Source organism: Cryptomeria japonica, chromosome 2 (assembly GCF_030272615.1).
Source record: "Cryptomeria japonica chromosome 2, Sugi_1.0, whole genome shotgun sequence".
In the NCBI taxonomy this organism is placed as follows: Eukaryota; Viridiplantae; Streptophyta; class Pinopsida; order Cupressales; family Cupressaceae; genus Cryptomeria; species Cryptomeria japonica.
In genome coordinates, this window is record NC_081406.1 from 644,774,770 (window position 1) to 644,787,067 (window position 12,298).

Sequence of the window (12,298 nt, forward strand, 5' to 3'; positions counted from 1 at the left end):
ACAGGTTCAGATAATCATTGACAGGTTAAAAAGTTCAATCCTTGATTGTTCTGTGTGCAAACATAATAAACAAGATGCATTTCAGACGAACTGAAACATATTCCAAATAGCAGGTATTGCTGCCATCAATGTCACGGCATCAGTCAATGTGTTAATGTCTTCTGTTATGCAATCTGATCATTTCTTTCGGATTTGACATCAATGACAAAAGTATTCTAACAGGGAGATGGAGGACTCCAAACTGAAATGTCCTTGAAAGATTATATGGACCTAAGACTAAGACACGTGCCAAAAAGAGGTAATCATGATAATTACTCCAAATTGAAGAGGAAGATTGAAATACTCAGCATACCTTATTTTGATGGATCAGGGAAGACCACAGCAAGGTCATGGGTACAAAAGATAGACACCTACTTCCAGCTAAACTCTACGCCCGAAGACGAAGCCATCAAGTATGTAGCACTACATCTAGATGGGGTAGCACAAGAATGTTGGTACCACGGAATGAAAACCATGGGGCATGCACAAATCGCTTCTTATGTTGAATTCACAAAGACCCAGAACTCACTTCAAAGAATTGGCGCAACTTAAACAAAGGGGCTTTACTGATGAAAACATCATGGAGTTCCAACGTTTGTCAGTTCTTGTTACTGATATATCCAAGAGAAGGTTAATAGTCCTATTCATGGATGAACTCATGGATATGTTAAGAGGATGGATAAAGGCTTTCAATCCAAAAACTCTTCAAGAAGCTATCAAGAAATCTAGAGATGTGGATCAAGGAACGATTAAGAATAAAACATCCTTCAAAGAACCAACAAAGCCCAAAGAATAGTCTGACTCACCAAACACAACGGAGGCTCCTAGAAGGATCAGTTAGATGAGGCAACCCACCAAGAACTAAGAAGGAAGAAGTTATGTTAAACATGCAAAGAGGCATGGGAACCCGGCCATGGATGTATGGGGAAGGGAAAGATCCATTATATTGAAGTAAGGCCAAACAGCGATGGAGAAGAAGAATATGATAGCCTAAATAGCAGTGAATCAGAAAATGAGGATAAACCCCCGTCTCCATCAAAGAAAGATGGTACCTTAGCCACCATTAGGAGAGACCGAGATCTTTCCATGTTCAAAATCCAAGGGTACCTTCACCTACATCCCATTATCATCCTTGTTGATAGTGGAGCTACACAACTTCATAAACTCCTCACTTCTACAAATACAAGAAATATCTACGTATGAGCAAAAAGGATTCCCATTGAGAACTACAAAGTATGTGATGATTTCCATGTATTGGATTTAGGAGAAATTGATGTGATCCTGGGAATAAAATGGATGCGTTCCATTGGCCCATTCACCCAAGACTTTAGATCTATGACTTTGAAATTTGAGGTTGATGAGGGATGAATTGTCCTAAAAGGATTACAAGATGAAGACCCATACAGGGAATCCGCGAGTACCAGCCATGGCATATTCAGCAAACATCTTAAAAGAAAGGATCAGCAGCAAGATAAGGAAGATTCCCTCACTATCACACTTGCCCAATTCCTCAAGAAGCTTGGAGGAGGTTTACAAGGGTATTTAAAGGGATGGTTGAAACCTAGAGGTCTCATAGTCAAAGAGTAAGGGAGAATGCAGTAATTTTGAAGGAGGAAATGAATCGCTTTGGCATACTTGTGGACAAGCATCTCCAAAAAGGGGAGACTGTGGTGTCCCCATCAGTGACTTAGAACAGAAAAACATAGTGTATAGTTGTGTGATCAAGGTTGGCAGTCTTGATCAATCAAAGTAGTCAAAAGTAGAAATAATAAAAGCACATAGTTGGAATAATAGATTATTTAATTGTATAGTTCATAAAATGATAAAAATAAACAGAGAATAATACTTAATCAGCAAGGCATAAAGGCTTGCAAGCATCCACAGCATACATAGCTGATCTTTCATCAAAGACACTTATAATAAGAATATGCAATAATGAGATCCAAGTCATCACCAAGACCAAGAAGAAGATAACAATTACTATCGATCTGAGTACTCGGTAACATTCATATGAAAAATGATAACATCAATATCTTGAGACAAACTAGTTGTCATCAAGAAAGTAACAAACAGGATGATCACTCTGAAGGAAGATTCACTAATCATTATTCACCCTTAACAATTAAGAGAAAAACAGATCGATGGTCAGTAAACCGGAATCATCATAATGATATAAGAATGCTTGTGGCAAGCATTTTCCAAGAGGGGGAGACTGTAATGTCCCCAATTTAGGAACTAGAAGATATACAATTTAATAAGTTTTAATTAAAGATTGAAACTTATTTATTAGCAAACATAAGGAAGGAAGGCTCCTACTGTCAATAATACAAAGAATAAGTATGAAAAAGTCTATATCAATCTACAGAAATACAAGGATTAAGTGATCTAGAACATCATTGACATTATAAGGAACATTACTAATAATCAATGATGGCTTTGTCATCAATGATAACAGTGTATTAAAGGATCTCTCAATAACAAATTCATGGGGATAGAAATTTGTGTGCAATACTGATTCTGAAGAAGTTAAGGATGATTACTATTATCATCACATGAGGTATGAACAAATTCCACATCAATGATGATTGGATTGCTATCCAATCTAAGTACAAACACAGGTAATTAAGAATATTAATTATTAATCACAATCTGTATGAAAAGATGATTAGTTAACTGACAGCGCTTGTTAGTATGAGAGTTAATCATAATGAAAGATGGTGCAATTAAGCATCAAGTGTAATCAATCTCAATTTGAAGGCTAATCAATTACATTGTGAATAGGTGTGATTAGAATACAAATCTAATCGATAATGAAGAGGTGCAATTAGTAAGGGAAGTGAAGGGACATAAGACATATCCTTTGGCAATCATTCACACGATATAAGAGAGCATTCACCATCTCCCAATTGATCATTGTGGATTTCGTATCTCTTTTATATATCCTGTTGGATAGCTCATTACATTACAGAGGATATAGTGATCATTACATTGAAAAGATTACCACAATCCTTGGAGTACTTCATCGAAACTCTCAACATTACATCCACTAATGTTGACCTGAAGTTTGATGAGTTGTGCAATAAACTCTTGCGGCCAGGTGGACACAACAATTTGGTAGTAGTAGTAGTGACACGACCAGTTTGAAACAGGCGTGTACTGCCAAGGACAAAGGCAAAGGCGAGTCCACCCAACAGAAAGGACAAAGGCAAGTCTGAGGAGAATTTCAAGTAGAATATCACATGTCACTATTGCGGTAAGCTTGGTCATATCCAGAGTTTTGCAAAAAGTGGTTGGTTGATCAGAAGTCCAACCAAGGAAAGTCTCAACAGGCTAATGTCGCAGAGCATTCTGACAAGGAGGAGTCAGCCTTCTATACATTCATGGTCAAATGACCTACATATTATGTTAAGTCTTTTGCAGGATAGTTCGTAGGATGATCATTAAGGGAGGGTATTAAAATAATATTGTAATGTTTCTATAATGGTCATCTTAGCCTTAGTCGTTTTGTTTCTTTCCTGTTTTTATTCTCAATCGTTTCTGTTATGGAAAGATCGTCTTGTTATTTTCTATATAAAAATATTCCTCTCCTTAATTAATATACAGCAAATTATCATTTCAGAAAACCCTTGACTGTTTTGGAGATCTTGAAGGACGAAAAACCCTCTGTCTTTACTCTCCCTAACCCACCTGGAATTAAAGACGGGTTTCAGCTGAATTGGAGAACAAAAAAAAAATTGAAACCGACTATCGAACCTTCGAAGAAAAAAACTTAGGTTCATTATCTGACATGATTATGTAAGGCACCATGAAATGACTTATAATGTGATTCAATATGTGTTTAGCTATGACACGTCCAGTTACTAAAGTTAAGAACATTGCCTTAATCGACTTGGTTAAATGGTCTATAGCTGTGATGATTAACTTATGCCCATTGAATGAAGTTGGCTTGATCACCCCAATTAAGTAAAAAGCCTAAGATTTTTATAATTGGATATGGAGACAAAAACCCTCATATCTTTTGAGGTGATTCTACTCAAAGATTGAATTTGAACTTATTGATTGCAGTTGTTCGATCCATATTTGCAAGCAAATTTTACCATATCATCAAATCAGCATTTTTGGTCAAGTTTCAAGATCATATGTTGCTCCTACAGTGTCACTACAGTGAAATCAACATTTTTGGACAAATTGAAAGTTTAAAAAACATATACAGATTGCAGAGATTTGCAGGTTTCAGAATTAATTGTACTTGTTCATTGCTAATTTATGATAGATCTAGTGCATCACATTTGGAGGGGATTTCCTAGCATCATTTACTACTGAAAATTGAGGGTAACCATAATATGCATGATATTCAACATATATTGTTGCTGAAACTAGGGTGCTCACATTCCAAGGGGAAGATTCGCCATTTTTGTGGATAGCTATTCACCTTTGGTTGCAGCGATCAGCATCTACAGCTTCCTACTTGAGTACAACAGCATTGAAAGAGCAGATCCATCAACATAACTTGCATACTCCTCAAATCAAGTGGCAGCACCAACATCCTAGGAGGGTTTTACAAAATTTTGAGTGAAATATTCTACTCCATGCAGCCTCAATCTGCTGATTGAAGGTTTGTTCATGACTTGTTACTGTTTGGCATGGGCAGTGATTTGTTGCAGGGCTGTTCTGCTGCTATGCAGCCTTCTCTGGGTGTTTTCCAACCACCACATAGTAACCTAAACCCTGCTGCAGTTGTTCATTTCCACCCAGCAATGTGTACAGGGATTTTTACCAGCCAAGGAAGGGTTGTATAGACCTAAAATTGATTTATTAATATCCGATCTGCCAACTGTACTTCTGTGAGTGAATAAAATTAGCTATAATTCTGTATTTGTGATTTTGCACATAATATCGATGAATGCAAATTCTCCCAGTCTTTACAAAATCAAGTTAAATCATTTTCAGAGGGTAAAAAATTGATGCTCAACTCAGATCCAAGTATAACTGATCTTCTAGAGTACTCATACTTGAGCGTTACTGACATTGCCGTTTGATGGTTCAATTCATTCATTTTCAGTCATTCAGCATTGATATTCGATATATGTGAGCATATACTTCCAGACCTGTGCCCCCTTTTTTGCTGTAGAGTGCTTTGCGTAGGAGAGATTGGGGGCTCTGTGATTTGAAACCTCTGGTTATTGCCTCCTCCTTGTGCCGAAGAAAACCCGATAAGAAGGAAAATGTTAACACAGTAAGAGCGTTAGAGTCAGGCATCCAGGTTGTATTTCCCAGCCTCAAATATGCCGACGAAAATGCGAAATGGAGGTCGGAGTGAATGCAAAGGGTGAAAATGAAAATCACAAAGGCCGAAGTTCAGCATTTCTTGCTCGTAATTCTGCATTTTGTCTTATTTTCGCTCTGCAATCGCCGAGAAATCTCCCCAAATTTGGCTCAAGGGACCAAAGCGCGAAAATATGAAACTACTCGGGCCATTTTGAAAACGTTTGTTTTTTGCTATCAATGCTGAAACAAATGCGAAATTCAAATATCTAAGGCAAGCGCGATAAAGGTTTGAATTTTTTTTTATCTCCTATCTCTGTGCTTTTCTCCATCAAAGCCTGAAGAATCACTGAATATAATGACAGAGGTAAATCAAAACAATAAAGTTCGAATCTTTTTGTTGCTCCTCTCAGGCCGAAAATTTTCCCAAATGCCAAAGTTTCCTTTTAGAAGCCAGCGAAAATAATAAAATCGCTTCTATCATGCCTTTATTCACCAAAAAAAGACCCGAATTCAACCCGAAAATAAGGAAGTATTGGCAAAACAATGAGAAGAGGGTCGAATATTTTAAAGTTAGAGACATTTTTTTTAGCATCACCCCTCAAAATACCGAACAAAGCCCTTAAACGACCAAATGCGTAATATAAGGATCAAGAAAATAAAATTTTGCCTTATTAACTTCGGTCTTTTTCAAAACAAGTCAAAAACAAATGCGTTATTAACTTAGGATAGGGGTGCTTCTCTTTCACTTCACCCTCAAATCACCTAAGTTTTCCCTTAAGGGAAGATTGAATGAATTATAAAAGGCTTCTTCAAATTGGCCTCCAATAGCCTAAGAATCTCCTTAAGTGTGCAATGTCAAATTAAAAGAAATAAGGGAAAACATTTTAAAAGAAGGAAAGGGCACTTTGCATTTTGTCCTCAAAAGCCCGAAGTTTTCCGTTCAAAGTGGCCATGGGTTGAGTGAAATAAAAGATGAGTTCGATGAATTACATAATAAGATGCTTTTTACACTTCGGCTTCTAATCGCGAAGTTTTCTCCCTTTAAATGGCTAAGTGACAAGTTGAAAGAGATAAAACAAGAGAAGGGGCTTTTTAAAATGTCAAGCGACTTTTACACATTTGCCTAGCAATACCAAACTTTTCCCTCAAATGGGTTTGATGGCTTAATTATAAGATGCTTTTTACACTTCTACTTCTAATCGCCGAGTTTTCTCCCTTGAAATGGCTAAGTGACAAGTTGAAAGAGATAAAACAAGAGGGGGGCATTTTAAAATGTCAAGCGACTTTTACACATTTGCCTAGCAATACCAAAACGTTTCCCTCACTAGGCAAAATTAAGTGAACAAAAGAAAACAGGGAAAAGTGTTTTTGCAAATTGGCCTCCAATCGCCGAAGTTTACCCTTAAATGGCAAAATGTGAAATTTTAAAATAAGGTAACTTTTTGGCACTTTTGCCCTCAATTGCCGAAGTTTTCCCTAAAAAGAGAAAAACATCAAGTAAAATCATAAAGGGAACTTTTTCACACTTTTGTTCTAAATCGCATAACTTTTCCCTTTAAAGTGGCGCGATTCAAAGTAAAAAATGAAATGAACTAAGGGATGTTTGAATTGTTTTAAAAAGAAAATATCTTTCATCTTCCCCTCTTATTCGCCGAAACAAAGCCTAGCGTTGCCTTGACAAAATTTAATATTTGTTAAAATTACTTAAATTTTTCAAGGTGATTTATTCAAATTGAATTTGCGTTTGTAGATTGATGCTATTGGAAGGAGCTAAGGTGGCAACCTAAAGCGCAAATTGAAGATATGATCACAATCGACCCGAGAGGTGAGGATGATGCAGCGCGCAGGATCAAAATGGTGATCATGGGGCGTTGCCAATGAAAAGTGCACTGCAGATCTAAAGACAGAGCATGAAGATACACACCACCACCGGACCACAAGTTGAAGTCACCGGCAAGATTGAAGACAGAACACACAAAATGCTACAAATCTATGCACACTCAGAAAGCACACAGCCAAAAATTCCAGAAAGTCATTTTGTCTGCAAAACAAAATTGCATTATTGTAAAATAGCTACCTATGGGCCCCATTTAATGCATTTAAAACAAGGGGTTACACAGGTCAGTTATTCCTTAGCTACCTCAATGACTTTCCAAATTGATGTCAAACAGTTGTAGGTAGCTCAGAAGGTGGTTGAAAGTGGCAGTTGGGAGGGCAAATGAAAGTTAGTAGGCATGGGTTAAAGCTGCCAGGCTTCTAGGGGGGCAGATTGCAGCCTTTGGATGTAATCAATCCTGACCTTTGATTTCGAATTGTAAAGTCTATAAAAAGGCAATGTCTCTCTTTTGTAAATGGTTAGAATTTTGGAAGTTAAATAGTTAGATTTTAGCAGTTAGCTGTAATTAGGAGTAAAAATAGAATAGGACTGCTAGAAGAAATTGTTGTAATGGCAGTTTAAAATTTAAAACAATATATGAACATTGAAATATGGTGTTTGCTATTTTGTTTTCTTTTGTTTGCATGGTTTCCCATTAGCTGGTTAATTAGAGTTCAATAATTTTAATGGTAAAATGTGAGGGTATTTGATGAGGTTTCCGATTCATACCATTGGGGGCCTGCTGATTGTAGGTCACTGTGTATGGTAAGTCTGAACCTTACTATTATGCTTAGTTCAACTGTAGGTGTTTGTCTTAGGCTGCGCCAGAATTGGGTGCCTAGATGAGTGCCTCCAATCTGAAAATCCTTCATTCCCTTGGAGCTTGCACTATCCCTGGGAAGTTGTGAGTATATCTCTGGCGAAGTAGGGCTTAGTTTATGGAAATCTGTCTACTCGCAGCATCAACCATTACTACCATTTTACTTAGGATCCCTAAACCCTTCTCTTTTCTTATTTATTTCCCCAGGCTGAGAATCGCAACATCGTCGGATGCAGGCCAGCTTGTTGTAAACGTAAGCCCCCTTGTGTTACCAGCAAAACACATCAAACCATGGGGTTATCCAGTAGTCAAGACCTGACATTTGGAACCTTGAGGTTGTCCCCTTTTATCATCTAGAACAGCATTAGGGATTTCTTTATTCAAGAGAGGATAGGATACTCAACAATTCTATTCTATGTTGACTGGAGAGAGTCGGAGCACGACTTTAGCCACGTCAATAGGTTGGATGTCATAGTGTTATAGTTCATATCAGACATAAATCAGCACTTTCATCTGGGCAATCTGTCATTATAAGTTGAATTTTGCTATTTAGATGAATTGCAAGTTGTATTTCAGCCATTGAGGGTTTGACAAGAAGTTTCCACTTAATTGTTTTTATTTCAGTTTGCAGTTACAGTTTGTGTTCGCAACAGAAATAAGAAAAATACATAAAAATCAGAAAATTCACAAAAATCCTAAACGGGATATTATATATAGGCATATCTTACCATTATTTACATCCATTAGATATACATGCTCGCCACTATAACTAAGAAGTATCTCCTCCCCATTTGGACTGAAAGTAACATGGGTAAGATGCAAGCTTGAACGACCCTGTAATCAAAGATATTCACAAAGCATATAAAAACCATATAAATTGAATCAAGCACACAGTCCAGCTTATCTATAAAATGCATATCTGAAAAGAAAGTTGGAAATAATGATAATGAATCAAAGAGCCTTCACATAATCTCAACAACTTGGAAATATATGTCTCTTTTTAAAACACCATCCTTCACCCTAAATTTACCAAGAGAGCTCCTTAACATGATTACAAATTAAGCATTAAAACAGTAGCATTCATAAAATAGATGCAAGGATGGTTTCAGTGCTTTCAAAGATTATGCCAGATTTAACCTATTGCTGCAGTGTCACAAACATCTAGAAATAAATCTCTAACAAAAATTATTTTCTAACCCACCCTAACATTAAGCTGAAACTTAATCGAAGCATTAAGACAAAAGTCAACCATAAGACGATAGCTATTTTCCATATGAAAACAAACTCCTTTGCAAACTTCAATCTGTGTCTCTCTCAGTGTTTTATCATCATTCATAAATCTTTTCTTTTTGCTGAATCATGCACCAAGAAAATGGCCAAGGTTTATTTCTTAGCCAATTCGCCCTCTAGTAAAAGAAGAAATATAAAAAGGACAAATAAAAACTACCCTTTCTATAGTGTCAATTCAAGAACAAGAATCGATAAAATTAAGTAATGGAGTATTATTAAGACATTTTACCTTCTACCAGATAAGATACTTTCCTTAAGAAGTCAATAAAGGAGATGGAATTTTTTTTTGGATTATGCCAAAATGAGAATCATTTGATTTTGTTAAGAAAAAAAAACTAGATTTGCAGCCTTGCTTACTTAAGTAATATGATTCCTATGGAGGTCAAACAAAAGAAGCAAATGAGACCAAAATGATGACCATATTTCCATGACAAAGTATGAGGGTAGAAGCTCCAATGTTTTTGTTAGAGTTATCATGCATTAGCTAATAATTATTTATTTAATTATTAGTCTATTATCCTCTACGCTTAAGCTAAACTTAAGCATTTAATAATATTGTAGGTATTTCATAATTATTCTAATTATTCTAATTATTAAATAAACATTATCCCTTTAGGGTTTCTTCAGGGTTGCACAATCTCCTTTTATAAGGATTGTATTGTACTTTTTTATTAATTCCCTCTCTGAATGATAATCTTTTTTCTTGTGACAGGTATTTTGCTTGCAGGTGTTCTTGGGATCTCTGAAGTTGTATTTCTCAACTTCTTCAGATTTTTTCCTTTTTACCTTTCCTTTAGTTGCATCCTACTCAAGAAATAGGTTTCTTATGAGCCATTCCTCAAAAGTGCCATTATCAAAAGTTTGCACTTACGTATCAAAGATTGCCCCTTAGCTTTAACTCTTTATGTTTCTACAAAGACACAACTTGGTGACACAACACATACAACTAACAAGCCTGGGGAGTAGCATCATTATAGAGGATTCTTTCCTTACAAGTACTGTTATTGAAATTTGGCATGTGATTATAAAATTTAAACACTTTTTAGATGAGGTAAGCTTACAAGGTATTCCATGCTCCAAAATGTTCAACAATCCAAAATCATACTTTAAGGTGAAAGGCACTAGCTTGATTAGAAAGCACCCCCCTCCTCTTTGTTACTAACATTGCTTTTAAGAGCTTGTGTACTGTATAAGTTCTTGCACTTGTGATTATTATAGTGGCCATGAGAGAAAGGTCATTAAAAAATGACTAGTTGTGCAAATTGATCATTTAAACGACCTGTTCTACACAATGAAAGAAAATAAAAATAAAAATATCTTTTTTAAAGGAACACAATAGGTTAAAGAAATAAGGTTTACATAGTCTGTGGAATAAAAAGCTTTTGGAAGATGCTATTTAGAAGATTTTGATACAAAACAATTTCTTCCAAAAGATTGATACATGTAATGTCCCCAGTCTAGTCAGCATCAGTTGCTGATGTGTTAGCCTATTATTTGGACTCTCGTAGGCTAACTTGTTTGGATAGAGAGTCTCAGGGGCAGTTCCACTTCTTCAGCTCAGTCTTGGTTTCAGTTCCAAGCCTTTGCAGTCAGTGTATGGGCTTAGTAGAGGGACTTACTATTTATAGTAAGTCAATCTGGCAGTAGTGCTATTTTTAGTCAAGGCACTTGGACACATGGGGGTTATACAATGTTCACCCCAGCTTCAGACGGCTCTTCGAAAGATTGAATATTGAGGGAGATATTAGTATTTTAGTGGTTAAGTTATTTAATTAACTTATATGGATATTATAAAGTCATAAAGTGACTTTAAATAAATTAAAAAGCCACTTAAATATTATAAAGTGACTTTGAAAAATCACTTAAAGGAAAAAGTTTACCCAAATTCATTTTATAAGTATGTAAAGTAATTAAAATACATTTCATTTAATGTATTTAAAAAGGCAATTGGGCGTACGTGTTGGACACAATGCATCACTAAGAGGGGGGTGAATCAGTGATTTAAACAATTTTTACTTAATCAGAGCTATACCGGTTCAACATGAAATACACAAGATGCAGACCGGTTACCAAAGCAATGCACACAATGTGTGTAGGAGAAATAACTAAGGATTAATACATCACACACATGAAGATGCAACACATAACACCAGATGTACGAGGAAAACCCAATGTGGGAAAAACCTCGGTGAGAATAGCTGCTGGAGATATTCTGCTCCAATCCAACCTCACAATAACAAGATCTAATTACAAATTTTAGAGCACCACACTCTACACAATTTATAGGCTACAACCTAAAGGAGCTACAACCCTTGCACTCGGCACCTACTCAGTGAAAAATAATATGAAAACTTAGATATACAAATGAGATCCTTGCTGCAAATGAAGTTTTGCAACCCTTCAAAGCTCTACAGTACCGGTTTCTATCTTACCGGTTTGTATCAGCTCATGACACACTGCAACTTAGCCTTTTTGTTGGTTCTAACTCTGTTTAATCTTCGCTCCCTCTGTTTTGTTGAATTCAAATCACACTTGGTCACTCTCTATCAGGTACTGCTTCTTTCAGTTTGTCACCTTTGCATTCTATGCTCACTCTGTCGGTTTCTTCCTTACACCGGTTTACCCTGCTTCTCCTTACCGGTACAATCTTCACTCACACACACTTCAAGTGTTTATATCTTCGTCTCTCAGATAGCAATTTCACACTCTCCTTCACCCTTTCGTAGCATATCTATCTGTCTTAGGTCAACATATTCTTAAACTGAAGCTTTCCAGCCAAAAACCAATTCAAACAGAGGGTGGCTAGGGTTTCCTTCTACCGACCAAATTTGCATCCAATCTGATCCAATCCGCCTTGGATCCATCACGCGATTTTCATCTGTCCGAAGTATGTTTGTCAAAAATAGCAAACCCAACCATGATTTCCGGCCTTAAAATCTGTCGACTCATTTAGGACCCAGATGTTTCCTTCTCAAGGTCCTCTTGCAATCCGATTTCTTTGCTTC

At 36.4% G+C, this 12,298-nt stretch overlaps 1 protein-coding gene across 3 annotated transcripts in view; it reads right to left on the reverse strand.

Moving 5' to 3' along the window:
• The window catches only part of LOC131054895 (protein ALTERED SEED GERMINATION 2), a 272,133-nt gene that overhangs the window by 182,515 nt on the left and 77,320 nt on the right, over positions 1-12,298 (reverse strand). For all 3 annotated transcript variants that reach the window (XM_057989532.2, XM_057989531.2, XM_057989530.2), the window contains exon 9: positions 8,732-8,837. In XM_057989532.2, the coding sequence (XP_057845515.2) occupies positions 8,732-8,837 (106 nt within the window). The remainder of the gene's footprint in view (positions 1-8,731; positions 8,838-12,298) is intronic.